The following is a 26,298-nucleotide window of genomic DNA, read 5'->3' as shown; positions in this document are numbered from 1 at the left end:
TACCGTGTGCCCGAACAGAAATTTATCTCCTCCCATTCCAGGGCCGGGGAGTCTGAGATCAAGGTTCTGGCAGCTCCAGTTCCTGGCAAGAGCCTGCTTCCTGGCTGCAGATGGCCCCTACTCACTGTGTGTGTCCGGGGGGCCTTTCTTGGGCACAAGCACGCAGAGAGAGAGAGCTCCCCAGTTTCTTCCTGTTCTTAGAAGGGCCCTAATCCCACCCTGAGGGCCCCACGCGCAAGACTTCCTCTCACCCTGATCCCCGCAAAAGTCACACCTCCAGGGGGCACAGGGCTTCAGCACGTGAACCTGGGGGCACAGACTTGCGGATGGAAGCAGTGGTGATGATGACGGTGACGATGGTGGCTAATGTCGGTGGGACTGTCCTTCGAAACCATCCTGTTGGGTAGTTCACCATTTCACGTGTGGGGAAACTGAGGCACGGACCTACGGTCAGTCACCGGTTCAAAGTCACCCAGCTGGCAGGTGGAAGAACCAGGATACAAAACTGTCCCATCCCGAGAACACTGCCCCGTGGTGACCTTTGCAAATGAACTCAGGCCAAAGGCCTGCAAAACATGCAGGGGGTGGGGGTGGGGGTGGGGATGCGGGGCATACACCTCAGCCGAAGACGGCAGCCTCTAGGGAAATAAAACTGCGGTGAGAACGCTGGGGGGGGCCAAGAGCTGACCCTCTCTGCCCTCTCCGTGCCTTCCTGGGGCTGACTCACGAGAACGGAGCTGCGGGAGGTTTGCAGATGGTCTGGGATTCTTTCTTCTTGACCCATTTGGCTGTGTGCTGTCGGGTGTCTCTGGGCGAGTGGGCGGGCTGGGAGGCGGTTTCCATCGCTGGGCTCTGCGAGGCTGGGTGTCGTAATGCCGGTTGTGTAATTGCTGCCAGCATGTCCACTCCTGGCCTGTCCCTCTGCCTACCCCTCAGTGCGGCTGGTCCCACCCTCACCGTCCAGGGGCAACCCCACACCCAAGCCCCAGCCCGGCAGGCTGTCAGGGCCTCATGTGCTCCCCATGCTGTGCTCTGCAGGGAGGGGGGGCGTGCGTGTGTACTGGAGCCTCCCGTGGGCACAGCCCCCACACTCCCCACTCTGAGACCACACTCAGTCCAGCACAGTGCCATTCTAGGAGGCCATGCTCCAGCCGGGCCCCACCCAGAGGGGTGGCAGTGCAAAAGAGCTGCCCAAGAGGCACCCAGCCAGAGTGAGGGCCCTGCAGGAGGAAACCCGGGGTCCAGCCCCTCTACCACGCTGCTGCATGGCCCGCAGCCTCAGTTTCCCCGTCTGTGCCATGGACTCGGCAGCCTCTGATGTGCCCTCTCCAGAGGGACCATGTGGGTGAGAATCTTTGCAAACTGAGACTTGGTGGCAGGGCACCAGGAGGTGGCCAGGGAGAGTCAGAGAAGGAAGCTGCGTGGTGGGGCCAGGATGGGGCCCAGAGTCGGGGCGGAACCTGGATTCTAACTGTGTCCATCATGGCCAGGGGCAAGGATACCCATCTCCCCAATCCTTCCACCAGCCCCATTGCCCATCCAGTGGGCCTTGACTGCCCGAGCCTAGACTGAGCCCCACCCTTCCACATGGCCGTTCCTTCGGGGACTTAACTTTCTTTCTGGGATGGACTCCGAGGAAGTTATTCATCAGGGAGATGGAGGGAGAGGCTGCGGCACAATGGGGGCGAGGGGTGGGGACTCCTGCAGGGTGGGACTGAGACACAGTGCCTCCAAATTCCTCAGCTGCGCATGCTCCCACCCTTCTCCCACGCCCCATCTCCCTGCCTCAGCACCCCCAAACCACGTCAAGCAGTACAAAAGCACAGGGACGGGGAGGATGGCCGGGCGTTTCATTTCTTTGTGGTGGCTTTCTTCCTGGGGTTGTCCCCGTGGTTTACACTGTACATGCTACTTGTCATAGAAAGTCGTGTTTAGAATGGGGAAGGGGATATGCCTAGTCAGGACCCAAAAGGAGGCCCCTGCGTCAGCCAGCTTCCATCTGGCTTCCTCCCAGGTGGAGCCGTCGTACCCCGGGCCTTCATGCAAGGCGCAAGGGAGGGGCTGGACAAGCCTGAGACTGCCCGGTAGTTCTTTTTCTGGCTAGTTTGAACTCTGTAGCCAAGCAGGGGAGGCGCCCTCGGGAAGCCCCACCCCCCACAGGTGTAGAGAAAGCCCGTGGGGCCGCCTCTGGAATTCCCAGGTCCTTGAGCCCAGGTCTCTCAGAATACGTGAAATTGGCATGAAATTGTTCTCAAACACTGACCAGGCCCGAGGCCTCAATCCGATGGCTCTGAAAGTCCGAGGATGCACCAACAGAAGCAGCTCCCCGAGCAAAGCTTTCAAGGGCTCTGGCACCTGCAGTGATGGTTTGCTGTCCCCTTTTCCACCAACCTCACACACGAGTGCCTCTCCGTCCCCGAAGGAGACAGACTAACCCCCAGCACCCCGAGTGGACGCTCAGCAGGAGGCCCATGAAGAACTCCACTCCGAGCCTTCCAAGTCTGCATTTGGAACATTTATTTCAGGAAATACATTTTCAACACTTTGTTATTTATACAAAAAGAGACGGATTTCTTCAGGAGGCACATAGCAAAAGGCCACTGCGGAACACACCCCGTGAAACGAACGATTTTCCGGCTACAGAGAGGGGAAGCGAAGGCGTCCCGGGGCCAGATGCCGGAGCCCCGGCAGCGTGGGGGCTGGGGGCGGGCACGCCCTGCGAAGTCACGGTTTTGGCAAAAACACGGCAAGTCGGCAAGTAAACTGTTTGCTAAAGGGTCCTTCCTCTGGCAGGTGGGGAGTGAGCGTGCAATATGGTGATGCTCGGGTGTGCACACACACCCCAGGGCACACCTGCAGCCCCAGGTCTGCCTGCACCCCGTTTCTCCCACTGCTCCTCTCATTGGCTGTACGCAGCCCACCTGTGTCCAATCTCTCCCGGAGGCAGGGGGGACCCCTTGGGCCTGCTGTGCACATGTGGACACCCCCCCTGGTCCCCTCAGGGAGCAGAGAGGCCAGCGGGTCCTGCTAATGTGAAATCCCTCTCTGCAGCCAGCGGTGGGCTGGGCAACCTGACCCCTGGCCTCTCCCTCTTTGGGGGTCTTTACCATGGGCCCTGGGTGCAGGGATCCAGGCACACTCAGGGCGACAGGAAGTCAGACTCGACCAGCTTCCTGCCTCCCCAGGCCACACAGCAGCCAGGTCCAGGCCGGGGGTCTGGGTGTGTGGCTGGGGCAGCCGCCCAGGCCTTAATTTAACCAGAGCATCTTGGGCTCAACAGGTGTCTGGACGGATGGGCAAAGTACACGCTCAGTCACATGGGACAGGCATCGAGGTCACTCGGACCACTGAACACCCAGCTGTGGCCCACCCAGCCTACCCCCTCCCTTCTTTTGGGCACCTGCCTCCCTCCCTCGACTCCCTCACCAAACTCACTTGCTTGGACCTTCCCAAAATTCAGGGGGTGGGATGGGGTGGGGGTGCATATCTTTTCTCCCTTTGAACCCTCAATCAAATCCCAGCTAGGGGGACAACGGGGAGATGAAGACACCTCCTCTCCAGCCTGTCCCCGTTTCCCATCCGAGGGGCCAGCTGGGAGTCTGTGGGCTCAAGCAGACGTCTGAGATAAAGGCACTTTCTGCTCCAGGCGAGCTCACAGGCTGGTGGGCAGGTGGCGGCCAATGGGCCTTACTGCATCTAAGCAACTGGCAACCTGCGTCTCGCGTGGAATTAGCTCTTCTCCCCTTGGTGGGGGGCCAAGGGGTCCGAGGAGCGCTCTCTGAGTTATGTGGTCTGAGTTATGGCCCAAACTATGTAGGGAGGTGGAGACAGGAAGGGGCTCCAGGTCCCCCCCACTGGCTCCGTGCCCCCGGGCACAACCCCGGCATGCTCCAGGGGCTGAGACTGGGTGGGGGTGTGGGGGGTACCAAGAGCAGTAGGCTGCTCTTCCAGCCCCCCAGAACTGGGGTCAGGGTGGGTATGGACTCGGCGGGCCCTTGCCCGCCTCTCCTGGCCGTGGTCCAGCCTCTCCCAGACCTCCGGCACGGCCAGTGACGATCATATTCGGGGCACTCGTTATCTTGTCCTTGGCAGCACGGTGTGGGGTGGAGGACGATGACGAATGGAGAAAATGATAGGGAAGAAAATGGAGCGAGGGGGCAGGCTGGGGGGCGGGAGAGGCTGGGGGCTGGGTCCTGGGGTCAGGGCGGGTCTACATCTCCTGCGCCTCGGGCTCCTTGTCCTCCACGCCGTTGGGCATGTTGCTCTCATGCAGGCGCTTCACGCGGTATGCCTCGAAGTGGATGCTGCTGGTGATGTCTTTGATGTTCTGCATGTGCGTCCTGGGGGCGTGGGCGGTGGGGTGCGAGGTGGCAGGGCATCAGAGGCGGGTGCTGACCCTGCTCAGCCTGGCCCAGGACTCCCGCAGCCCCCCCCCTCACCCAGCTCCCCCAGTGGGCTATTTAGGCCCAAGCACAAGCAGGCTGGCCACAGGGGAGGGGCAGTCTCTATGGCAACCCCAAACCCTCTCAGGACACTTGTGTTCTAATGTGTCCCCCCTTTTGTGTCAAGCCTGGGGCCAGTCTGGGGACAGGGGCTGGGTGCAGATGCAGACCACAGTCCCTGGGGAGCGCTGTTCAACTCTGCTAGTCCGGGGCTCTGACCCTTCCTCCGCTGGTCAGCAGGGTGGATCTGGGCAGATGTGGGAAGAGGGCCAGAAGAGCCTGGGGCGGGGTCCTTCCTCAGCCAGGTTCTCCAAGACATGTCCCCCACCCGGAGGCCCCAAGAGATGCCCCATCCCCAACATCCATCCACCTGCTGGCTGAGAAGCAGGAGCCCTGGGTACCCGGACAGGCGCCCCCACCCTCTGCATTGCAACCCCTGGCACCTGCTTTAATGGGTTGAGGACGGGCTACTCCCTGTCTGGGCTCATGGAAACCAAGGGGAAGACACAGCCAGGTCAATGGGTGGGATGGGAGCTGGGGAGACGCCCCACCCAGTGCCCAGACTCCTGGGGCCCTGGATCTGTGGGCTCACACCGACCGGAACTCAGCCCTTCCCACCCAGGGGACTCAGGTGGTTGCAAAGGGTTTTCACTTCTTGCTTTATTTCCAAGAAGGTGTTTCAGAAACTGGGCTCCCGAGGCTCGCCCTGGGGAGGGCAGGCAGAAGGTAGGACTGTGGTCCTGGGCGCCCCCCCCCAACAGGGCCCCCACTCTCACCTGATGAGGAGGTCCCGCAGGTAAGCAAACTCACAGTGTGTGGTGTTCTCAACTGAGGGGAGGAGACAGAGGGGCTTTAATGTGGCTGGGAGACCCTCCCCCAGCCCCGCACCTCCCCTCCCCTCCCCTCCGCAGCTCTGGTATAAAGACAAAGTCGGGCAGGTGGGTGGGCACAGAACCGACTCAGCTCCCGCTCTCCAGAAAGTTCTGGAAAAGCGGGGAGATGGCATGGTAACCAGGTCAAGACGCAGCGAGAGAGAGTGAGTGCTACAGTGAGGGACAGGCGCCTCCTGGCCTCTCTGACCCTCCGCTTCCTCATCTGGGAAACGGGGGTAACAACTGCTGCCCACTTCTCAGGGGCGCGAGAGGACGGAGTGAGCTACCCGTGAGGTTGCCACACTCGCCTTGCTCTTGAGAACATCACAAGCGCTTTCCAAGGATGGGAAAATGCCTCAGGATGGTAGGGGACAGAACACCAGCCTCACTCACTTCCCAACAAACCCTGTTTCCATTACTGGCTGCGGGCGGGGGCCGGGCTGGCCACCAGGGGGCAGCAGATGCCTGTCCATCTCCGAGTTGCCCTCCTCCGCCCCTCCCAGGTCCCTACTGCCCCTTTCCAACCCCAGAGGTCCCCCTCCAAAACATGGCTTCATAAAAAAGGTTCTGAACAGCAAGACTCCAGGAAGAGAGGAGATGAAAGAGGAGGGGCCAAGACAGGCCAGGCTGAGACTGCCCAAGTGGACAGGGAGGTGAGGGGCCCTTGGGGACACCCCAGGGGTCAAGGCCCCCAGACGAGGGGGGAGGTGAAGAAAGGCTACCCAGGGCAGACGCAGAAACACCCAGCCTGCACCCCACTGCCAGTCCTACATGGGCACCTCTTCATCCTCCCCCATGCTCGAGCGGGTGGGCCCATGGACTCCAGAGCCGGGGCGGGCTCCCTGCCCCTGCCAGGAGGAGGGGCAGATGCAGCTCGGGGTTTAACGTAAAGCGAGCCGGCCTGGGACCTGCGCAACGCCTAGCAGTTTTCATTATCATCAGCTTCTTAGAGCATCCTGCCCCCCAAGCTCCAGTGGTCTTCGGACACTCTCTCATTTTCCCGAAATCTGGGCTCACTGCACCCGCTTCATGGATGCTGCAAACTGAGGCCCCCGGGGACGGAGGCGCTGGCCCGACTCCAAAGAGCTGGGTGGGGGCTGTAGCGGCGGCCCAGTGTGTTCTGCTTCCTTCTCTACCCGGCCTTTCAGCTGAGGAACAGGGAACAAAGTGACCTGTTTTCACCTGCCCTCCCCCTCCTCCGGTCTACACAGGGAGAGGGGAGAAGAAAGGGAGTGCCTGGGTTCACCCCACCTAGGGGGTGACCACCTGCAGGGGGTGGCGCTGTGTCCCCCCAAATCACGCCCAACTCCCAACCCCCAGCGCTGCGAATGGGGAGTCATTGGGAAAAAGAACCGTGGGCCCTAAAGCTGACGACTGATGTCTTCAAAAGAGGGGGAGACAGACACCCAGAAGGCTGAGCGGAGAGCAGGGATGCGGCCACAGCCGCCAGGAGAGGCCCACAAGATTCTCCCTCAAGCCTCCAGAAGGCCCTGGCCCTGCCCACGTCTGGCCTCCAAAACCATGAGAGAGTGAATTTCTGTTGTCGGCCACTCTGTCCGTGCTAATTTGTCACAACAGGCCCAGGACACTACGCTGTAGAGGGCCTGGGGATTTTTGGGGGGTGGTGGTGGTGGTGGTGGTGGTGGTGGTGGTGGTGGTGGTGGTGGTAGTGGTAGTGGCGCCATCTGGTGGTTCTCAGGGCTGGACAGAGCTACAGCCCCGCCCTTTCCTAGGCCCAGAGGGGTCCAGTCTGTCCAGGGCCACACAGCTGCGGGACCCAGCACTCAGCGATGCCCATGTCACCCTTCCTCCCTGGACGCCTCCCCACCCATGGGGGACCCGGGTGTGGGCAGAGCTCTGTCAGCCAACAGCTCCTGGATGGGCAGCTTGCCCCCCCCAGGCCTCGATGGGCAGCTCGGGGGCGGGGGGTGGGGGGGTGGGGGTGGAGCAGAGGCGGCCTCATTGTGCAGGTCTGTGGGGCGGTCCCAGACACAGGCTGGGCGGTTACCTTCGATGGTGCCCCATTTGGTTTTCCTGCCGAGGATCCTCTTGCCGTTCACCTGGTACTCGTGGTCGCTGCCCACCACGGCGAACGGGATCATCTCCTGGGGGGAGGACGGGAGGCATGGGTTACGTGTGGGCCCCGGGAGGAGCGTCTGAGCTTGGGGCCCCAAACCGAGACCCCTGGCCCGAGAGGTCCACTGCAGACCCTCGGGCTCCCGCCCCTGCCAGCCCAGAGAGTATATGCTCACAGCTCCAGGCCATCCCCCCACCTTTCCTCAGACCCCCCGATGGGGCAGAGAGACCCCGCCCACACTCTCCAGGAGGACCAGCGTCCAGGGCGATTCACTCACCCGGAACTTCTCGTTCACCAGCCGGTCCTCCGCGTCCTCGTCAAACTCCTTCTGGGGGTACACGTCGATGCCATTGGACAGCAGGTCGGCGGTGATCTGGGGATCCAGAGGGGAGACGTGTGGGTACCGTCCAGCGGCAAGCTGGACCTGTGTGACAGTGCCTGCCTTTTCTGTGACCTCCAGCATCAGCGGCCCCAGGCTCGGGGTCAAGGGCAGGCTCTGGAGAGCCAGTGACCTTGATCTTTTCTAGCTCTTGTGCCTCGAGTGGAGACCTGCAGCTGCCCAGGGACCTGGGTCACTGTCCCCAGTGTCTCCCAGCCTCCCTCTTCAGCTCATCGCCCTTGGGTGGCTGAGCCCCCCTCGCACTGAGCTCTACCTGGCAGCCCTCTCTGCCTCAAGAGCCTGCACGGGTCCTGCCTGCAGCCCAGCGCACACCTGCTCGTGTTCAACTGTTACCTCCCTTTGCGGGGACAGGTGCCCCACACAGATCTGTAGCCGACACATCCCCACATGCAGCCGTCATTTCTGCCCCGGAGCAGACAGCCCCGCACCCCTGTGCAGCTCGGGGGCTTCCAACCCCACAGACACACCCCTGCAAGGGGGGCTGTCCTCCCCAAAGCATGCTGGGAAAACCCCAGCCACCTGGGGCAGAGGCTCTGCTGGGGCCCAGTACCAGGGCTTTCGAGCTCCCAGGTGGCCCTGGTAGAAGCAGCAGCTCAGGGGGCCCTCCTGCTTACACACCCCTCCCCACACAGCAGAGAAGGAAGAGGCGGCCACCTGTCCCCTGCATGGAGACAGTCCCCTCAGTGGAGGCCACCCCTTTCCGACATCCTCTTCCACTTAACAGAAACCTGGCACGCAGTGCCCAATAGGCCCTCTTGGGCCTTTATCCTGCCAAGGGGTGTAGCCCTACCCTCTGTTTGAAGTAGACCCTCTCCTCCAGGGTCAGCGTGTCGGCCTTGGCGATGACTGGAACGATGTTGACCACTTTGCTTAGGCGCTTCATGAACTCGATGTCCAGGGGCCTGAGGCTGGAATAGAACCAACAAGGGTGAATGAGTGGCTGACGGAATGGGGACAGGAATTGGGGGGGGGTGCCACCTGCCTCAGGCCCGGATGGAGCTCAGGGAGCACCCAGCGGCCTGGTCCTGGGCTCTCCACGCCCAGGGTGGATGGCAGGGTGAGACAGGGTCACACACAGGGGCGCCACCCCCCCCCCCAGCACACGGCCACGCAGGGGACGTACGAGTGTCCGGTGGCCGGGATGAAGTACAGGCAGCAGTGGACGCGCGTGTCGGGGATCCGCTTCTTCCTGTTGATGTTGACCTCCTCCTGCAGGTACTTCTCGTACTGGTCGTTGATGAACTTCATGATGGGCTGCCAGCTGCAGGCCGGGGGTTAGGGGGACCAGTCAGCCAGCACGAGGCTCCCGCCGACGAGCTCAGGGCCACCCCCACCCCCACCCGGGCCCCCCAGTCCCAGAGCCCGGCGCACGTGCCAGGGTGCGCCACTCTCTGAGCAGGGACCAAGCCTCCTCTGAGACCTTGACCTCCGAGGTGGGTGGGGGAAGGGCGAGGTTCTCAGGGCTCGGCAGCACCTGTTCATGGTTTTCCGGCCTGAGGGGTGGCCCCCACGCCCAGGGGGCCCCGAGCCTCACCAGTTCTCGTTGTTGATGTGGTCCCCGAAGCCCGGCGTGTCGATGACCGTCAGCTTCATGCGGACGCCCTTCTCCTCAATATCTGCAGGGTCACAGCACCCACCGAGCTCAGGGGCGGGCCCAGGACCTGACTCACTCCTGGGCTGGGCCCCTTCTGGTATGAGGAGCCCCCCGCTGCCTGGCCAGCCCCGCCCCAATGAGGGCCACTTGGGGTGCCCCAGAGTGACCAGCAATGACACCCCAGGTTATGCCAGGGACATGAGAGCCGCCACCGCAGAAGTCCAGCAGGGGCTGGTGGCATTGACGCCTGTGATTTCTGGTGGAAAACTTGGTTGTCTCTCTCTGAGTGAGCTCAGGGGTCCTGGAGAGCTGGCCCCTCACCCAGGGCCTGCAGCTCACATGCCCAGCAGAGTGGCTGAGAATCCCTGGCTCGGGGCCTGGCTGGCGCTCACCGTGCGTGATGGACTTGATCTCGATGGTCTTGGGGATTCGCTCCTCTGCGGCGGGCTGCTGCACTGACTTCCGGCTGATTTTGGATTTGAAGAGGGTGTTGATCAAGGTGGACTTCCCCAAGCCGCTCTGCCCTGGGGAGAGAATGGGGGGTCGGCGGAGCTCCGGTCAGGGGTTCATGGGCCCTGGGACTCAGTGATGTCAGGGCACCCCCTCTCAGTGGGGGCCTGGGGATCACGGAGAGCTGGGAGCGGTCCAGCTCCCACAGCACGTGGGACCCCATGCCTTCTGACCACAGGGGCCCACCACCCTGGGCAGGCAGGCCCCAGGCCCCCTCCTGAGGCGGGGCTGGCTCCTTGGGGGCAGCTCCCCTCTTAGCTGTTGCGCATACTGGGCTCCACATGGGGCTCACAGGAAAAGCTCTGCCCAGAGGCCCTTCAGCATGGAGCACACCCGCCCACGCACGCGCGAGTGTGCACACGGCCACTGCACTGCCGTCCCTGCCCTGAGCACCACCAACCCGTTTCCAACACCACATCACACCAATGTCCCAACTCTGATGGGCTTTCGAGGGAAAGTGTGCACTCCCGGGGCACAGGCGGCTGGTGTCGGGACCCCTGGCCCCACTGCTCAGCAGCCCTGGACTAGCCGCCCCCTCCCTCCACTCCGTCCCCACCGCCTGCCTGTTTGTGTCAGGCCAGGGGCTATGTCACATGTTCCAGCCACAGCCCCCGACGCCTGCGAGGTGCCAGTGGGGTATTTCAAAGTCTACCCCACTGCCACTGGTGTTTCTAGCTCCATCACCACCATCACCTGAGCACCCACGATCATCCTGCTCTCCTGGGGTCGCCAGGAAGCCTCCAGACAGGCCTGCTGGGCGTGTGGGGCGGTGGTCAGCCCTGCACGGGGCTGGAAGGCCAGGGCTCGAGCGGGAGCAAGGGGGACGCTTTGGCAGAAGCTGAAAGCAGGCAGCCACCGGTTTACCGAGCGCCTGTCCGGCCAGCGCCACCCTTCCCGAGCAACCCCAGGGACTCTGAGGGAGGGGCTGGGACCCTCGGGCAGGCACTCAGATGCATACCCAATGCCACCTGCAACCTGTCCCACAGGCTGGGTCTGTCACCCCGTCACAGACGCGGAGCCGGGGCCCGGGGTGTGGGACTCACCGACCACCATGATGTTGAACTCGAAGCCTTGCTTCATGGCCTTCCTGCGCATCTGCTCCAGGATGGAGTCGATCCCCACGTAGCCGAAGTCCGCAGGGGCCTTCTCATTCCGCGGGGCGGGGGCCTGCTTGAGCCCAGCCTCTCTGGGGGTGTCGGCCATGTCGCCAGGGCAGCCGGGAGCCGCCTCAGTGGCTGTGGAAGGACAGGCAGAGGCATCAGGCCACCCGCAGGCTCCCGCCAGAACCCGCATCCTCAGGTGGCTCCAACAGTTGACCCCATTTCTCAGATGGGAAAACTGAGGCCCGGTGCCCAGGGGTCCCCGAGGAACACCTGGAGCCCACAGAGCACAGCCCCAGACCCTCAGACCTGTCTCCAGGGCAGGGCTGACCCCGACCCCGATCTCCCCACCACGTGAGCCTCACAGATGCCCCACCTCCTGCTGCAGCCTGAAGGCCTCGGGGCCCGCAGGTCACACAGCCTGGGCCAGGACCAAGGTGAGGGCAGACTTGTGAAAATGGAGGGAAGGGACCAGCGCCTGTGCGTCCTGCCACACCTGGGTGAGGTGTGCTCCATCCCACGTACTTGCAGACAGCCCTAGGGCAGCAGGAGTGTCTGGTGGTCTCTCTGGGTGCAGAGCCCCGCTCCCTGGCTCGGCCATTCTGGGGTGAGCAGCACGCAGGCATGGCCGCACCCCACCGGGTCCAGGTGGCCACTTCCTCTGCCAGCCCCACCACCCCCCAGCCAGCCCAGGATGAGGTTCTGCTTTCAGGTCAGCAGACCGGCAGCCAGGTGGGGCTGAGCTCAAAACCTCAGGCTTCTGCCGTCGGCAAGTCAGCGCCTTCTTCCTTTCTATAGCCCTGCCCCACTGGTGGCCCCGAGCCCACGTGCCCAGGTCAGAGGCCGGGGGTGCCCAGGCGACACCCCCTGGGGACCTGAGGTGTGTTCTCCCCATCTGTCTCACCCCCAGGGAGGACCCCCGGTCTCTCCAGCTGCACCCTGAGCTCGGGAGGGGCTGGCTGGTTCCCTGGGCATGAGCCCCTGACCATGTCCTCCAGACCACCTGCTCCTGCCCAGCCCCGGGAAGCCCAGGACATGGGGTGCCAGGCCACAGGGTCGGTGCCGTTTTCAGGAAACTGCATTTCCACTTCCTGGGGAGACAACCAACTCTACCTCCCGAAGGCCCCCTGCAGCCGCTGAATCTCCACTGCCCAGCACCCCATCACAGGCGCCGGCACCCAGGCCTGCACAGGGCTGGGGGTGAGGGAGGTGCCAGGACAACTGGCCACCCAGTTCCAGACACGGAGCCAGTCCCTCACGGCCGTTTCACAGGAGTCCCTACCTCGGAGAACCGAGGGACCGAAAAAATAGCAATGCACGTAAGAAAGCCAGGAGCCGCTCCCAGGGCCCATGCTGCCCACCCCCAGGCCAGGGAAGGGCGAAGGACAGCAGGGGACCACGTGGCCACCCAGGACCCAGGAGAGGGATGAGGACTGCCACTCGCTGGTGGGGCTACCTCCCTGTGCAACCCGGCCGGAAGGCCTCCCTCCTCAGAAACCCTCTCCCGGCCCTGCTGCTTCCAATAAACAAAGACGAGAGCAGCATCTGACCCCGCATGTGGCTGCGGGGCGGCTTCCTGGAGACAGACACCGGCCGCCTTATGGGGCGCAGCTCCGCCCCGCCCACGTGACTGGAAATTGCTTCCATCTGTCTGTGGGCCGGGAGACATTCTCCAGCCCACCCCCACACGCCCCTCCCCAGCAGGGCTGGGGGGTGGGGAGACCCCGTACCGCCCCCCCACTTCCCTGCATGTCCCGGGAGTGGCCGCCCTCGGCAGGCCCGGCATCCACAGCAGAAACCCCAACCAAAGCGAACATCCTGCCTGCCAGGGGCCTGCGTGAGGAGTGATAATAAAAGCCCAGCAAAGCCCCCTCCTTCCGCCCAGGCGGTCCGCTCCTGCCTCCCCGGCCCCCACCGCCCGCAGGCACGCTGACCCGGGCCGGCCACGGCGAGCTGCAAGATGGAAATGTGCTGGAGCCAGACAGGGGGCGGTCGCCGGACACCAAGCGTGGACAGCACCCTCTAAGCAGGTGCACTGTGTGGGACGGGAGTCACAGCCCAGCAGGCTGCTGTGTCAGGGAGGAAGAAGCCTGGCTGGCAGGGCTGGGCTGAAAAGAACCCCACTGTACCGCAAGTGCCATGCGCTCCGGGGACAGCCGCGGCCAGGACGCTGCACTCGGGCCTGGGTGTCTTGTGCCCAGCGCTGTCCGTGAGAGCAATGCCATCCTCCCCCGGCCAGGGCGGTCCTGTGGGTGGCGGGCCAGCCCAAAAATCGCCCTCTGCAGGTGTCCCTTTGAGCCCTGGCCCATTCACTATACCCATAGGCTGGTGGCAGCTGGCCCAGCCCCCTCCTTCACCACAGGCACCTGCTGGGGCCTTTTCTCAGGATTTGGGGCAGCGGAGGGGGTCCTAGAGCAGGGAGAAAAGGGAAGGGGCAGAGCCCCCCACCCAACCCCAACCAGTGACCTTGTTCTTCTGGTGCCTTTGCAGGGGCTGGAACTCACAGCCCAAGCTAGCGCCATCTGAGGACGTCTGCTCCAAGGGACACACGCTGTCCCCACCCCAGGGCTTGCCAACGATGACGGGATCAGATTGCCGTCTGTGGCTCGCCAGGACTGGGGCTGTGGGACGCCTCTCGGGGAGTTCGAGGTACATCACAGCCCTGGGGCCACGGTGGAGAGGGCTCGGCGGGGCAGGCTGGCAAGTCCTGACCAGAAACCCGAACCTGGGGACCGTTTCTCGGCCTGCCCTGTCCCTGTCTGTCAGTGGCCCAGCAACAGCCCCCAAGTCCTGTCCCCGCAAACCTCAGCCTCACATTGAGCCCTAGTCCACACTGGCCTTGCCGAGTCACCCCCCCCGCAGCAGCCAAGCAGAGAGCAAGGCCCACTGGCCCACGGACACTGCCAGGCCACCCAACAGGCCCGCCCTGGGAGCCAGGGTCACCTAGCAGATCCAGGACCCACCTGGTGGCCAGACGTCAGGGCTCCCGGAGCACACGGCCACCAGGGACGTCCCCAGCCCGCACACCGCCCCACCCTGGGGTCCCAGCTGCCAGACGGTCTGCCTTCACTGCACAACAGGGCCCACAGGGGGGCGAGGGGCCTGGGCAGCTCTCCATCGCAGGCACCCTGGAGCCCCCCTCGGGGACCACAGGGAAGGCCGTACTGCAGGCAGCAGGGACCCCATAGGCTCTGCCACAGTGTCTGAGCCCCTGGTCAGGTCACGCGATCCCATGGACAGCTGACGTTCCCTATAGGCTGCAAAGGGGCCTCTCAAAGGGGTGCAAGGAATGCTGGGGGACAGTGACGAGAGTGGCCCCTTCCTTCCCTCCCGCCTCACTGGGTGTGTGTGTCTGCATGCCCGGCAGGCTCCGGCCCCAAGCCAGGTCAGCCTGCTTTCCCTGCTGCCTCTGAGCCTGCACCCCGCTTTCGCAGTCTCCACGGCGACAACTGAGTAATGCTGTGTCCCCCCACATGAAAGATTCATGAAGCCGGACGCCTCATTCACCACGCCCACTCCGGCACGCCATGTTTCCAGCCTGGCCCGGGGGAATCCACCACAAAATGCTTGCCAAATAAAGAAACAAGCGAATGAAGGCACGATGCTAACCACAACGGGCTACGTTTACCGGGGCTCGCTGAGGGCTGGGCACCCCTCCAGGCGCCGGTCCTGGTCACAGAGCTGGTGCACGGCAGGATGTGAAGCCAGGCAGGTCCCACGGCACCAAGGAAAGGCTGACGGAAATGCAGCTTCCCCACTGCCAAGACCAGAAGGTGCTGGAAGCCGGGGTGGGGCTCCCCCAGGCACTGCCAGGAGCTGGGCCCAGCCAGCTAGAAGAGCACCAGGTCTGGAGCCCCAGGCCCACCAAGGGGCATCTTCATCTCCACAGCCTGAGAAAAGGCTGCCGGAGACCAACCCTGGCCGGAGCTACCAGGTTGAGCGTGGGCCCCGGACCCCAGGAGCCTCTCAGGGTCGGCTGCAGCTCTCCCAGGACGTGGCTGCTGACATAGGTGAAACCTGGCCCACCTGCTGCCCCAGCCAAAGCTCCCAGACGGACCCACATGGAACAGATGACCAACACGCCCGTCCCCTCCTGAAACTGCACCTCCAGGAGGCTGCCCAGGTGAGTGGACAAAACCCACGGGGGCCTCAAAGAGGACTCCCCGCTCCTGGTCGCCGTGGCTGGGTGTAGGGAGAAGCTGCTGTTGACCAACTCTGGAAATGCAGGGGAAGGGCAGAGAAGAAAGGCATCAGGGCTGGAAACCAGACACCCGTGGAAGCAGGAGGTAGACCTTGCAGAGGGGGACCTGTCCTGGAAAAAGATGTTAAAGAAATGGCTGTACACGATGATGGTGGAAAAAGATCCCGGGGTCCTAGTGGACCAGGACTGCAACCTCACTGATTCACTCAACAAACATTTCTTGAGGACCCGATCAAAAAGAGGAGAGACACTGCAGGCTTGCGGTGAGTCTGGATGGAACCGGCGGTGGCACACAAAACGTGAAGTTCTTTTATTCAGGTTATTTCTTACCCCAAACTTCCAGATTGATAGTCGCCCCTTCCACGTAAGAAACCCAGTCTGGCAGGCCAGTCCGGGACTTTTGGGTGTGTATCACAAACCTTTTAGACGCTATTGAAGGGTAAGGACTCCCTCCCTAAAAAACAGACATGTGAAGAGTGACACCCCAGATAAATGTGGACAATTTGAGGGGGTGGGATTCATCAGAGGACTCCTAGGTCCCTGGATCTCAATTTTAAAAAGTAACTCGATCTAATAGGAACTCAGAATTTATTTGCGTTATCCCCTCCCTGCACTGTAAGGGACACATGAGGCAGCACAGGGGTCTGTGGCCAGAGGAGGGAGAGGGAGAGTTTAAGATGATCAAAGGCGGACACTCATCGGAGGAGCCGAGGGGAAGAGGGGAAAGAGCTGAGGCTGCGAACAGCTGTCCCTTGTCCCCGAGCATGGGGGGCTGTGCCCTGCGGGCTGCGGGGGGACAGGCAGCCAAGGTGAGGATGGACGGCAGGGCTCTGAACACCAGACCTTCCCCTCGCGTCCCCGTGAACCCACCCCAGCCACCACAAACTCCCCAGAAACGTCACTGGAGAACTTCCTGTTCCTTTTCTAAAGATGCAAACACTGAATATAAACGCCCAACTTTTGCAAACTGTGCTGGCCGGACCAAGGACCGAATTTTAAAGGCGCACAGGGCTTGTCTAATTCGCCAAGTGATTCCAAATCGAATTACGACCCCCCACAGGCTGTCTGGGGACCGGGCACATCTCACCAGAGGCTGGCCCGGAACAGGGAGGCCAGAAATCTGAGCCCCGGGCCTCTGGCCTGAAGCTGCTCGGAAATCCGGCGCAAAACATCGGGCCTCTGCGGAGAACGGCAGGCTCTGCGACCTGGAAGGCTGTGTGTCCCGCTCTCCCTAGGACCTCCCGCCCTTTTCCAAGAGGAGCCCCAAAACGAAACTGCAGTTTTACAGTCTCTGAGCAGAGGAAGCGCGCACGAATCAGAAAATCCCACGACCCCGAGCCCTTTGCAGGACCTGGGAGGGGACACTGCAGGACCAGTGCCCGCCCCCTTGATTCATTCAGGGGCTGAGGCGCCCTGAAATCGGAGGCCCCACTTTTACTGCCCGCCCTGGCTCCTCCAGCCTTTCTCTCACCAAACCCTTTAAAGGAAGCCTCTTCTCCATTGTTCCGGCAGGAATCTCAGGAAGGTCTTCGTTTCTGCCAACGCGGTTTCAATGGGCCCCGTCGGGAAAGTCAGGTTTGGACCCGGGCCAACCCTCCCCTGCCCCCCTTCTGGGAGAGGCCCTCTCCTGCTCCTCCCGTTCCCTGGTTTGCAGCCCAGACCTCACCACCGGCTCAGGGCCTATTGAGACATCAATCTCCGGGCAGAGCAGGCTCCAACCTGCAAGCGTCCTTACTCACTTCCGAAAAAGCCTCGTGCAGAATGTGTGCACGGAGCGGGCTAGGGACGAGCCCCCTACCGCCCATGTAGGGGCTGACGTTTTGTTTAGCTTTCCACAGCCCGCTCCCCTCACAGAATCAGGGGACGTGCCTGGAGGCTTCTCCCACCCCCGGACACCATCCAGCACGACGGGCCCCTCACCCTAAGCGAGCCCAGAACCCGGGCCCGCAGAGCGCGCGGCCGGCCAACCACAGAGATTCCGTTAGTTCTTGGCAAATGTTTGCAGAGTTAAAAAGAGAAAGAAAGATCCTCCCCTGCGGATGGGTGGAAACTGGCCATTTGTCACAGCGTGGAATTTCCTCTTATCGGGGATGTCCCCTGAAGGAAGGGGGGGCAGAGCCTCTGGGCCCCCCGCCCCCTCTCCTAGCAGCACGGCCCTCAGCAGATGCTCAACAGAGCTCGGGGCGCACACGGGCAGAGGCTGGGGCACTGGGGCTCTGCCTTCCTCTGACTGATGAGTCTTCTGGATGACAAAAAGGAGCTGGGGGTCTCTGGGGCACCCCCACTCCACGGGATGAGGAGAAAAGAGCTTTGACCCAAAGATAGGAAGCAACTGCCTTCTCTTGTGCAGGCCAGCTCGGCCCAATGCCGCCTAAGGCTTCCCCACGCCTGGGTCACTTCGCAGGGGCAGAGTGGGGGCGGGGGCGGGGTAGGGGGGTCCAGAAGCACGCAGAGGACACCTCATATCACAGGGGCTTGAGAGGGATGTAGGTTGAGGGGGTCAGTGCCACCATTTTGAACCCTGGGACCCACCATTCACAGCCCCAGCTCTGGGCTGGCGGGAGTTGGGGCAGCTGGGGTCACTTCCTGTCCCCACCGCTGGGTCCTTCCTGCTCAGGAGGGCAGGGGGTCTGGGAGCCAGCATGGCCCCTTACACAGGGTGGACTTTGCAGGCAGCACCTGGACTGTGCCGGTGGCCCCCTTAGGTCCTGCACCCTGAAAGAATCCCTGCTCACCCCCTGGGCCACCCCCGGCCCTTCCTCTTCCACAGGAGACGGGCAGCTGAGGAGGAGCCAGAGCAAGGCCCCGTGCAGCCGGGGCCACAGCCAGAGGCCCCTGCCGGCCCAGACCCACGACGTCGGGCACCCTCTGAAGCGGGAACAGGGAGGGACCGACTCTCCAAGGGGTCGCAGGAACACCACGCTGCTTCAGGCTCCCCCCAGAAAAAGCCGCGTGTGTGTGTGTGTGTGTGTGTGTGTGTGTGTGTGTGTGTGTGTGTGTGGCGGGGGGTTGGGGGGATGACAGCTGCCTGGCCGCCCTCAGGACAGACATTCCCTTCGCACTGCCTAGCAGATGCTGGCTGCAGGCGGGGTGGGGGTGGGGGGCAGACACCCCCGAGGGCCCTGCGCTCAGTGGGATGCGGGCACTGGGTGCGCGGTCCGAATGTACCTCTGGTCTTGGGGCTCTGACCGGACAGAGGCCAGCGTTCAGAAGGGCATAGCACACTGGGGTCGGCCCTCACCCTGGTCCCTGTCCCCAGCAACTTCACTTGTCCCCTGGGCATTCGTTCAAGGCCAACCTCTGTCCAGATTTGCACACCGGCACTGACCCGACAGTTCCCAGCCCACCGAGGCTCAGGGGAGACGTCTCACGGGGCCAGGCCCGGTGCCCAGTCCCGGGACCCCCACCCTAGTGAAGCCCGGATGCCTCCAACTGAACATGCCTCCAGCCGAGCTCTGGACCCTACAACCCCACATCCGTGACCCAGTTCTGCCAGCTAGAAACCCAGGGCCCAGCCTTGCCCCTCCCTTTCCATCACCCCAAAGCACTGTCCATTCTAACCCAGCATAGCGGCAGGCAGTCACCCCGCCTCCCACCTCCGAGGCCACGCAACCCAAGTCATAACCAGGACGGACTGCACAAACGTGAATTAATCCCACCGCGCCTGGGAAAGCACAGAATCCCGTTCCTTCCACTCACTGTGTGACCCTGGGCAAGTAACTTCGCCTCTCTGTGCCTCAATTTTCTTGAGGAGAAATGTAAAATGGGGAGAAAATCAGACTTGCCTCCTAAGAGAGCTGAGGACCAAACGAGGTATCAGAAGAACTCACAGCTCAGGGCCCCGCCCGGCCATGCCGAGGGTGGGTCAGCGGGATGCAAGCCCCATCCACGCTCCAGTTCAGCACAGGCACGGACCCCCAGGCTCCCCACAGAGGTTCTGGGGGCCCGGAAGGTCCTCTCCCCGCGGCTCCCAGAAGTTCCCCACTGTCTTCCCAGCATGCTAATCTGCACCGGCCCCTCCGCTTTTGTCCCAGGGAGCCCTGATTACAACTTGTAACTTCATGCTTGGTCTTCCGGTCCAAGGCCGCTCCCCCACCCAGAGGGAGCTCAGGGTCCCTCATTCACTGCTCACAAGTCCTCCCACATCAAAGTGCCCAGTGAGATGCTGCAGCCCGAGTGAATGGTGAACTCACTGCCCTTTCCTCTGCCCTCCGCTCCCCCGGAGCATCATGGGGGGCCGGTCACTGCTCCCGTTAACCCAGGTGACACTGTGCCCCCTCGAGGTTCCCACAGTGCCGGCGGCATCCTTTCCCACGGGCCTCCCCTCTGGTTCCGTGTGTGGCAGCCTATGAATGAGATGCTAACCATTTCCGGCTCCCACCATCCTTCTGGAGCCGCAGAGCAGGGAGGAGGAAGGACGGATTCACTTCCTGGGACAGCTCCTGCCCACTCGGGAAATTCTGCTCCGGAAATAGCCAGAAGGCGGCTGGGGGGAACCCTCTGGGGAGGGGATGTGGGCAGAGACTGGCCTGCCAGAGACAGGGCCCTAAAGCTACCCCTACATTCACCCACCCCAGCTGGGGCTCTGGGCCCGGACAGACCAGGGTGTCTCTGGAAGAATCGCCCTGGAGGGGGTAACTGGGAGTCCGGGTTTCGAGCTCCAAAGATGGCTCTTCCGCACATCTAGTAATTTGTTGTCCAGCAAAGTAGTCACCTGTCCAGTTAAACATGACCTACCGCTGGCCCAAACACAGACTGATTCGGGTAACCGGCCAAGGGAACTTATTAACGGAGATACAACCGGAGTCCCCCAAACGTACAAGACCTCGTCCTGGCCCCCTGCAGCTCAGCTAAGCCGTACAGACACACAGGACCAGGCCGGGCCATCCTCAGAGGGCTGGCTGGCACAGCACTTTACACAGTGCTCAAATGTGTTTTATCTAAGAGTCTCCATTTCCTGCCCTTGGCCAGGGAGCTCAGCTGGTTAGAGTGTTGTCTCAAACAGCCAAGGTTGCAGGTTCGATCCCTGGTCAGGGCAGTACAAGAAACCACTGAAGGCATCAATAAGTGGGACAAGAAACAATGTTTCTCTCTCCCTTCCCCCGCACCGTCTCCCTTCCTTCCTCTCTGCATCTAAAATCAATAATAAAAAAACGAGAGCCTACATTTCCTGCGGTAATTAGCTGCAACTTCTGAAACCGGACCAAAATGACTAGAACTGGAGTAACAATGTGTTCTTCTACAAGCTGCTGGGAAACAAAGTTACACTTGGGAGACCTGCCAGTCCCCGGGGTCTCCCACACTTGCAGGGACTCCGCCCGCCCCTGCCCACAGAAAGACCCCAACCCACCCTGGCACCCTCCGCACCCTGGGGGCGGCCTACTGTGGAACTGAAAACGCCCGGTGTCTTCCAGTCGCTCGGGGAACTCAGCACAGAACCTGGAGGGTCGGAGGGAGCCTGTCCCTTCCCAGGTCCCTCCAGCCAGCAGCTCCGGGAAGGAGGCACATTCATATGGTAATTTCTGCCTGTGAACCTCAGAGGCCCCTCCAGCAGCCCTGCTGGGAGGAGGAGGAGGAGGAAGGAGGGGGCCTGGCCTTCCCAGGACTGCGCTCACACGCTGAGGAGTAGACAGACACTGGGGACGGTGATGGAGGACTTCCTTACACACTTGTGTGGTGATTTAAATGACAATGGATGGGTATTGCTTTATAGTGTAACTTTAGTGCCTGTGATACACAGAATGGTCTAGAAGCAGCAGAGCTCAGCCCTGGAAGACCTGCGGCTCCCCTCTCCCTCCCTGGGTCCCGGGGGCAGCCCTCCCCAATGTCCACCCTCCCAGAGAGGAAGCAGCACCGTCCCCACCCCTGCCAAGGCTGGTTGGAAGGGGCACATGTCCTCTCGGGAAAGCAGCCACTTCCCACACCACAATCCCCTCTCCCCTACTTTCCTACTGGGGGTGGGGTCGGCCGAGCCCACCCACTCCTCCACTCACTCCTTCTCTCCTACCTCGCAGGAGGCCCACTGCTCCCCCGGTGCCTGCAGAAAGGGCAGACAACCTCCACTTCCCCTTTCTGCCTCGTTCTGGGCCCCGTGCAGGCAAAGGAAACTGCAAGTAAGGACAGGGCGCAGCTGCGGGGCCCGGTGTCGGCCCTGCACCCGGACGGGACCTCACGGGACCCCACCCCACCCCACCCCCTCGCTGACTCATCAGCATCCAGGGAGCTGGGCGTGGGCTCACAGTGAACCCCTGGCAAACCACACGAACACAGACTTGAGACCTACAGGTGAGGAAAATTTTGAGGTGCACCCGGCCATTGGGTTTTGGGCACAACGGGCAGCCTGTGCTGGTGGGCGGGACTATCCCACGTGACCGGCACTCCCCCCAGAGAACGGGAGACACACCCATGCCAACCTGCCAGCTGGAGAGTGGGTAACGGAGTACGATTCAGCCATGAAAAGGAATGAAGTGTGAACACCACCTGAGGAAGAACCTTGGCAGCAGCAGCCAAGTGAGAGAAGCCAGACAGAAAGGCCGCCTGCCCTGGGATCCCACTCCTGTGACGCGTCTGCAACAGGGAGATTCAGAGAGAATGAGCAGGTGAGCGCTGCCCGGGGCTGGGAGCAGGGCTGGCGGGTGCCCGTACTGGGTCGGGGTGTCTCTGGGGGTGAAGATGTTCTGGAATTAGTGGGGACGGCCACCGAACTTCATAAACATGCTAAAAACCAATGAACCGCACACTTGCAAAGAGTGACTTTTATGGTCTGTGAATTATGTCAATAAAGCCATTATTAACAACAGGAACAGAAAGGCTGGTGACCTGTGAACATTCCACAGAGGACAAGAGGGGGGACAGTGTCCTTCCTGCCCACCCTGGCGCCGAGCACGGATTCAGCACCCAGCCCTCACGGCCCCTCCAATTCTGCAGCCCAGTGGCAGGGTGGGGGCTCCTCAGTCCAGGGACGCCCCTGCCTACCCACCCTGACCCTCACACACCAGGGCTCACGAGGACTCACCACTGGTTTGTAAAAGGGCCCTCGGTGCCTCAGCGGGGCACCGACCCCTGTCTGAGGCTGACCTGGCAGCCGGCGCTACTTCAGCCTGAACCTCACCAGCCAGCAGAACAGCCAGCAGGAGGCTGGGACTCAGCTCACCCCAGGCCTAGGGCAGGAGGACAAGGGAACACCCTGCAGCTGCCCACCCAGCACCCGAACCTGGCTGGGTGCTGCTGCCTGGGCAGCCACAGGGCCCTGGAAGAGGCTGGGGAGGGAGGCAGCCAGGAAGGGAACAGATGAGAAAGGACAGCGGAGGGACCCTATGTTGAAACTTCATGCCAGGAGAGCAGGAGCTGGCACCTGCTGAGGGGTACAGTGTCGGGGTGGCAGCTGGCCACAGGGCCCAGGACACCGGTCCTCCTGGCCCGTGTCCTCTGCCCCCTACCGTACCCCTGGGGGATTCCCCCTGTGGCCAAAGCCTCCCTTCCAGCCCCACCTCCACCTCTGAACTCAGAGCTGCTCCCTCTGCTCCTGACCCATAGGTGCCTCCTCCTCCTCCATCTCCGCCAGTACCTGCTTCTCAACACCCCTGGGCCCTAAGGCCCCACTACACGCGAGCTGCCTTCCTGCGGAGACGCCCTCCCCACCCCCCCACCCCCGCTGCTGCAGCCAAACAGGGAGGGATCACCACCTTCCCCCTGACATCTGGACTTCCACCTGGAGTCATCACCACCCCGAGCCAGGACACCAGCCCTGCCCAGGACGCTGTGCCGCCTTGGAACCCAGCGGCCCCACTTCTGCCTCTGGAGGCTGTCAGGCTGCTGGGCGCTAAGAGGGGGCTGGGGGTGAAGGTCTCATGCCAAACCTGTGTGGGGGACACACAGCAAGGGGCTCCCGCACTGGCTGCGGTCTAGTTATAATGAATAAATCGTGTCTACTTCCTCTCTCAGAGCAGGAAGCTGCAGGAGGCACTTCCTCGCCTCCGCAGGGACTTCTCTGCTTTGCCTCAGTTTTCATGTCTGGCAAATGGAGCAACAGCGGCCCAGGGGATTAAAAGGAAGCCCTGGGGTCCATAGAAGGGGCCACAGCCATGGGCTGAGCAGCCAGAGCTCTGGAGAACACCACACAGTCCCACCTGTCAGCGCCTCAGACAGCGTGGGTGACACTGCAGAGCTTTCTGTCCCCACCTTGTGAACAGTCACATGTGGACCCATGGGGCGGGGCGGGGGCGTGGCACCCGTTGAAAACTGGTCCCTTTTCCCAGGAGCAGAAGTCTGGCTGGGGAGCCACGGAAGCCCTCTGACACATCGCTCACTTCTCTTCCTCAGTGTCCGCCCCCGTCATGCGAGGAGGGGGCAGCCCCCCACCAACGGGGGAACAGCAGTCGGTTCAGTGAGATTCCCAGAGATGAGCACTGAGGCCCTGGCACCAGGCGCAGAGTGAACGGCAGCCAGACGGCGCTGGGATGGGGCTCCCACCCGCCACACCGCCTCTGCCACTTGGCACAGGTGAGTCAGGCCCAAGGGCAGGCGATCCAAGGAAGGTGGCATCGTCGCCCGTCCCTCTGGGTGGGTGCAACCCCTCCACCACCCTTTGAGCTGATCTGCTGGCCCCGGCCTCTGCCGCCCTGTGTCGTCCCAGCTACAATGGGGCTGCTGTCCGACCTGCCATTCGTCTTCGAGGCCCACGACTGTCACCCAGCAATGGGCAGCTTTTCCTCCGGGCTCAGCAGACAAGGAACAAAAGACCCAGCTCCCCTGGTCCTCGCTGCCCGGGCTCCAGGGCCTGGGGGCGGGGCCAGCCCCTGCCCAGGGAGGGTGTGTCACGTAGCCCAAAGAAATGCTGGCTCCCGGGCCCCTTTCCTCATCAATGGCTCGGAGACCACGTACCACGAGAGCAGCACAAGGGACTCTCCTCGCGAGGCTCTGCAGCTGGTCTTGCAGCAACCACGCAGCGTCTGTCAGTAGGCGCTGTGTACTCACTCAGACCTTAACTGAGCGAGCACCTGGGATGTCTCGACACCAGACAGTGGCCAGCAGAACGCAACCCCTAGTCTCCTGAAGGACCCATACGTCCCCACCTGGTGGGCGGTCCTGTGTCAGAGGCCTGGGGACAGGCCCTGGGGACTGGACTTGGGAGGGGAGAGGGAAGCACTGCCGGGGGGCCTGTCTGTGCACACCCCACAGGGACACCAGCAGGAACGCTCTGCTGACACGCACACCTGGACGACGCGTCACTGCCTGCTCCGCGCTGGGCATCACAGCAGGGCTGGGTGGCAGGCCCTCGGGGGGCCTGGGAGGGGTGCTGGGCGGCAGGAAGTGTGACAGGACAGAGCAGGGGCGCCCCCGAGGCCAACGAACCTCCTTTCTGACAGCCGTGTGGGGTCACCGTCGGCGACACAACCCCAACCCAGAGCTGGGGTTCCGAGGGCAGCCCCGGGTGCGCAGGGGCCAGTGTATCACAGAGGGCGTCCTGACCCCCAGCTTCGGGACAGGGACAAGACAGTGATAAGAAATTTGGGGGCACTCCTGCCATGACCCAACTACTGGACCCCGATTAAAGCATTTAAAGTTGTATTTAGGCAGAAACAGCGAGGAAGAGGGGGCAGAGCAGATGGGTTATCTTCATCTCTCCGAGCCTCTGTGCTGGGCTGCCCCCCTGCCTCCCCCAGACCAAGGTCCAGAGGACACTCAGGCCCCTGATGGAAGTCAGAATCGGAACTCGAGGCTTCTCGGGCCTCTGAGGGCTAAACCCTCTCTTGGTTGCCCCTCAGAGCCTGGCCCAAGTCTGGTTCCCAGAGGAAAGAAAGAGATGAACCCCACCTACATGCCCCCCCCCCCCCGCCCGCCACCACCCTGGAGGGGAGGAGCCCAGGTGGAGAGAAGTCCCGCCCACCATCGTGCCAGCCTCAAGCACGGCCCGGCCTGTAAGGTCTTTCCCCAGGCGGGCAGGAGGGAGGGCCGCCAGCTGGGGCGAGACCACCCCCCACCGCCACGTCACCAGACCTGCAGCTCCACTTCCCAGCTGCCCCTTGGAGAACAGGCTTGGCCTCGGCCTCGGCAGAGCTCCTGGGAAAGCCTCCCTGGCTCCACCGAGCCCCCGACAACAGGTCCCTACCTGTCCGAGGAACCAGGCTGGCGCTCAGCGAGCCAATCAAAGCTTGGCACTGGGAGGCCAAGTCTGGGAGTGGAGTCCTACCCAGCCGAGGGCTATGATTTCTGCTGGAAGCGTCTTCCCACGACCTCCGCGCAGGGAGCTGGGGCCCCAGGGCCTGGCCACGTCCAACCCCACATCTTCACGATGCCCAGCTGGCATCGCCGGCCTCAGCCAAAGTTGGGGGGTGAGAGGGGAAGGACAGGCAGAAGCCACAGGGTGTGGAAGGTGATGGCCACACTGCAGATGGCCCCAGCAAGGGGACGCAGGGCGGACAGCAAGCATGTGTCCTTTCCCTCATGCACTGAAATAAAGTCACCCCCCCCCACACGTGACCAATGAGAGGAGGGAGCCCAGAACCCTCAGGTGGTATGAAGCCAGCCCAAGATATAAGTGTGGGGGCCAGGGGGTTGGTTATCAGAAAACGGAAGCTCAGCATCGTGACCGGCTTCCTTAAAAAGCCCCAAGACCTTTGACACCGCAGGAAGCTGGGCCGCTCCAGGCGGGTGGAGGGCTCTCCTAGGGACAGGGTCTTCCCATTCTGCTGAGTACCTCTCAGGCTGGCCACTGCAAGCAGCCCTATTTGACTGAGCGGCTCAGGCTCGCCTGCAGTGACAACAGGAAGTAGAGAGGGTACGGTGGCCTGGGGAAGCAGGGAGGGGGCGGGGAGGGAAGTTGTCAGCAGAGACTGGGGTGCCCAGTGGGCCCGGGGCTTCTGCGGAGAAAGCCTGGTGAACTCCAGCTTCAACCTCATCCTGGTGGCCCGGGGCTGTGTCTCGGGGATGACCCCACAGGCCCCGAGCAGCAACGGCCCCAGCCGCCTCGTGGTTGCTGCCTCTATCAGAACAGGGTTCCATCACCTCCACCTCTGAACGCTCCACACGCTGCCCGGGTGCACAGCAGGTCCTCCCCACGTGCCAGCTGAACCAACCGGCCATTCTCCCAGATGCCGGCC

At 62.5% G+C, this 26,298-nt stretch overlaps 1 protein-coding gene across 9 annotated transcripts in view; it reads right to left on the bottom strand.

Annotated features, from left to right (window-relative positions):
* Positions 1-2,493: 2,493 nt before the first annotated feature.
* SEPTIN9 (septin 9) overlaps positions 2,494-26,298 on the bottom strand; it is a 130,451-nt gene continuing 106,646 nt past the window's right edge. For 8 of the 9 annotated variants that reach the window (XM_024553739.4, XM_045190157.3, XM_024553740.4 and 5 more), the window contains 9 exons: positions 10,939-11,130; positions 9,778-9,909; positions 9,326-9,407; positions 8,915-9,052; positions 8,582-8,699; positions 7,669-7,764; positions 7,323-7,419; positions 5,219-5,270; positions 2,494-4,340 (listed from right to left, as the gene is read on the bottom strand). In XM_024553739.4, the coding sequence (XP_024409507.2) occupies positions 4,211-4,340; positions 5,219-5,270; positions 7,323-7,419; positions 7,669-7,764; positions 8,582-8,699; positions 8,915-9,052; positions 9,326-9,407; positions 9,778-9,909; positions 10,939-11,130 (1,037 nt within the window). In that variant the 3' untranslated portion in view covers positions 2,494-4,210. Of the gene's footprint in view, positions 4,341-5,218; positions 5,271-7,322; positions 7,420-7,668; positions 7,765-8,581; positions 8,700-8,914; positions 9,053-9,325; positions 9,408-9,777; positions 9,910-10,938; positions 11,131-21,203; positions 21,225-26,298 lie in introns of those variants that run through there. The other variant, XM_045190162.3, reaches the window with a different exon arrangement.

This window comes from Desmodus rotundus, chromosome 9 (genome assembly GCF_022682495.2).
Source record: "Desmodus rotundus isolate HL8 chromosome 9, HLdesRot8A.1, whole genome shotgun sequence".
Classification (NCBI taxonomy): Eukaryota; Metazoa; Chordata; class Mammalia; order Chiroptera; family Phyllostomidae; genus Desmodus; species Desmodus rotundus.
The sequence above is the reverse complement of the archived record's forward strand: the minus strand, read 5'-3'. Positions and strand labels throughout refer to the sequence as shown.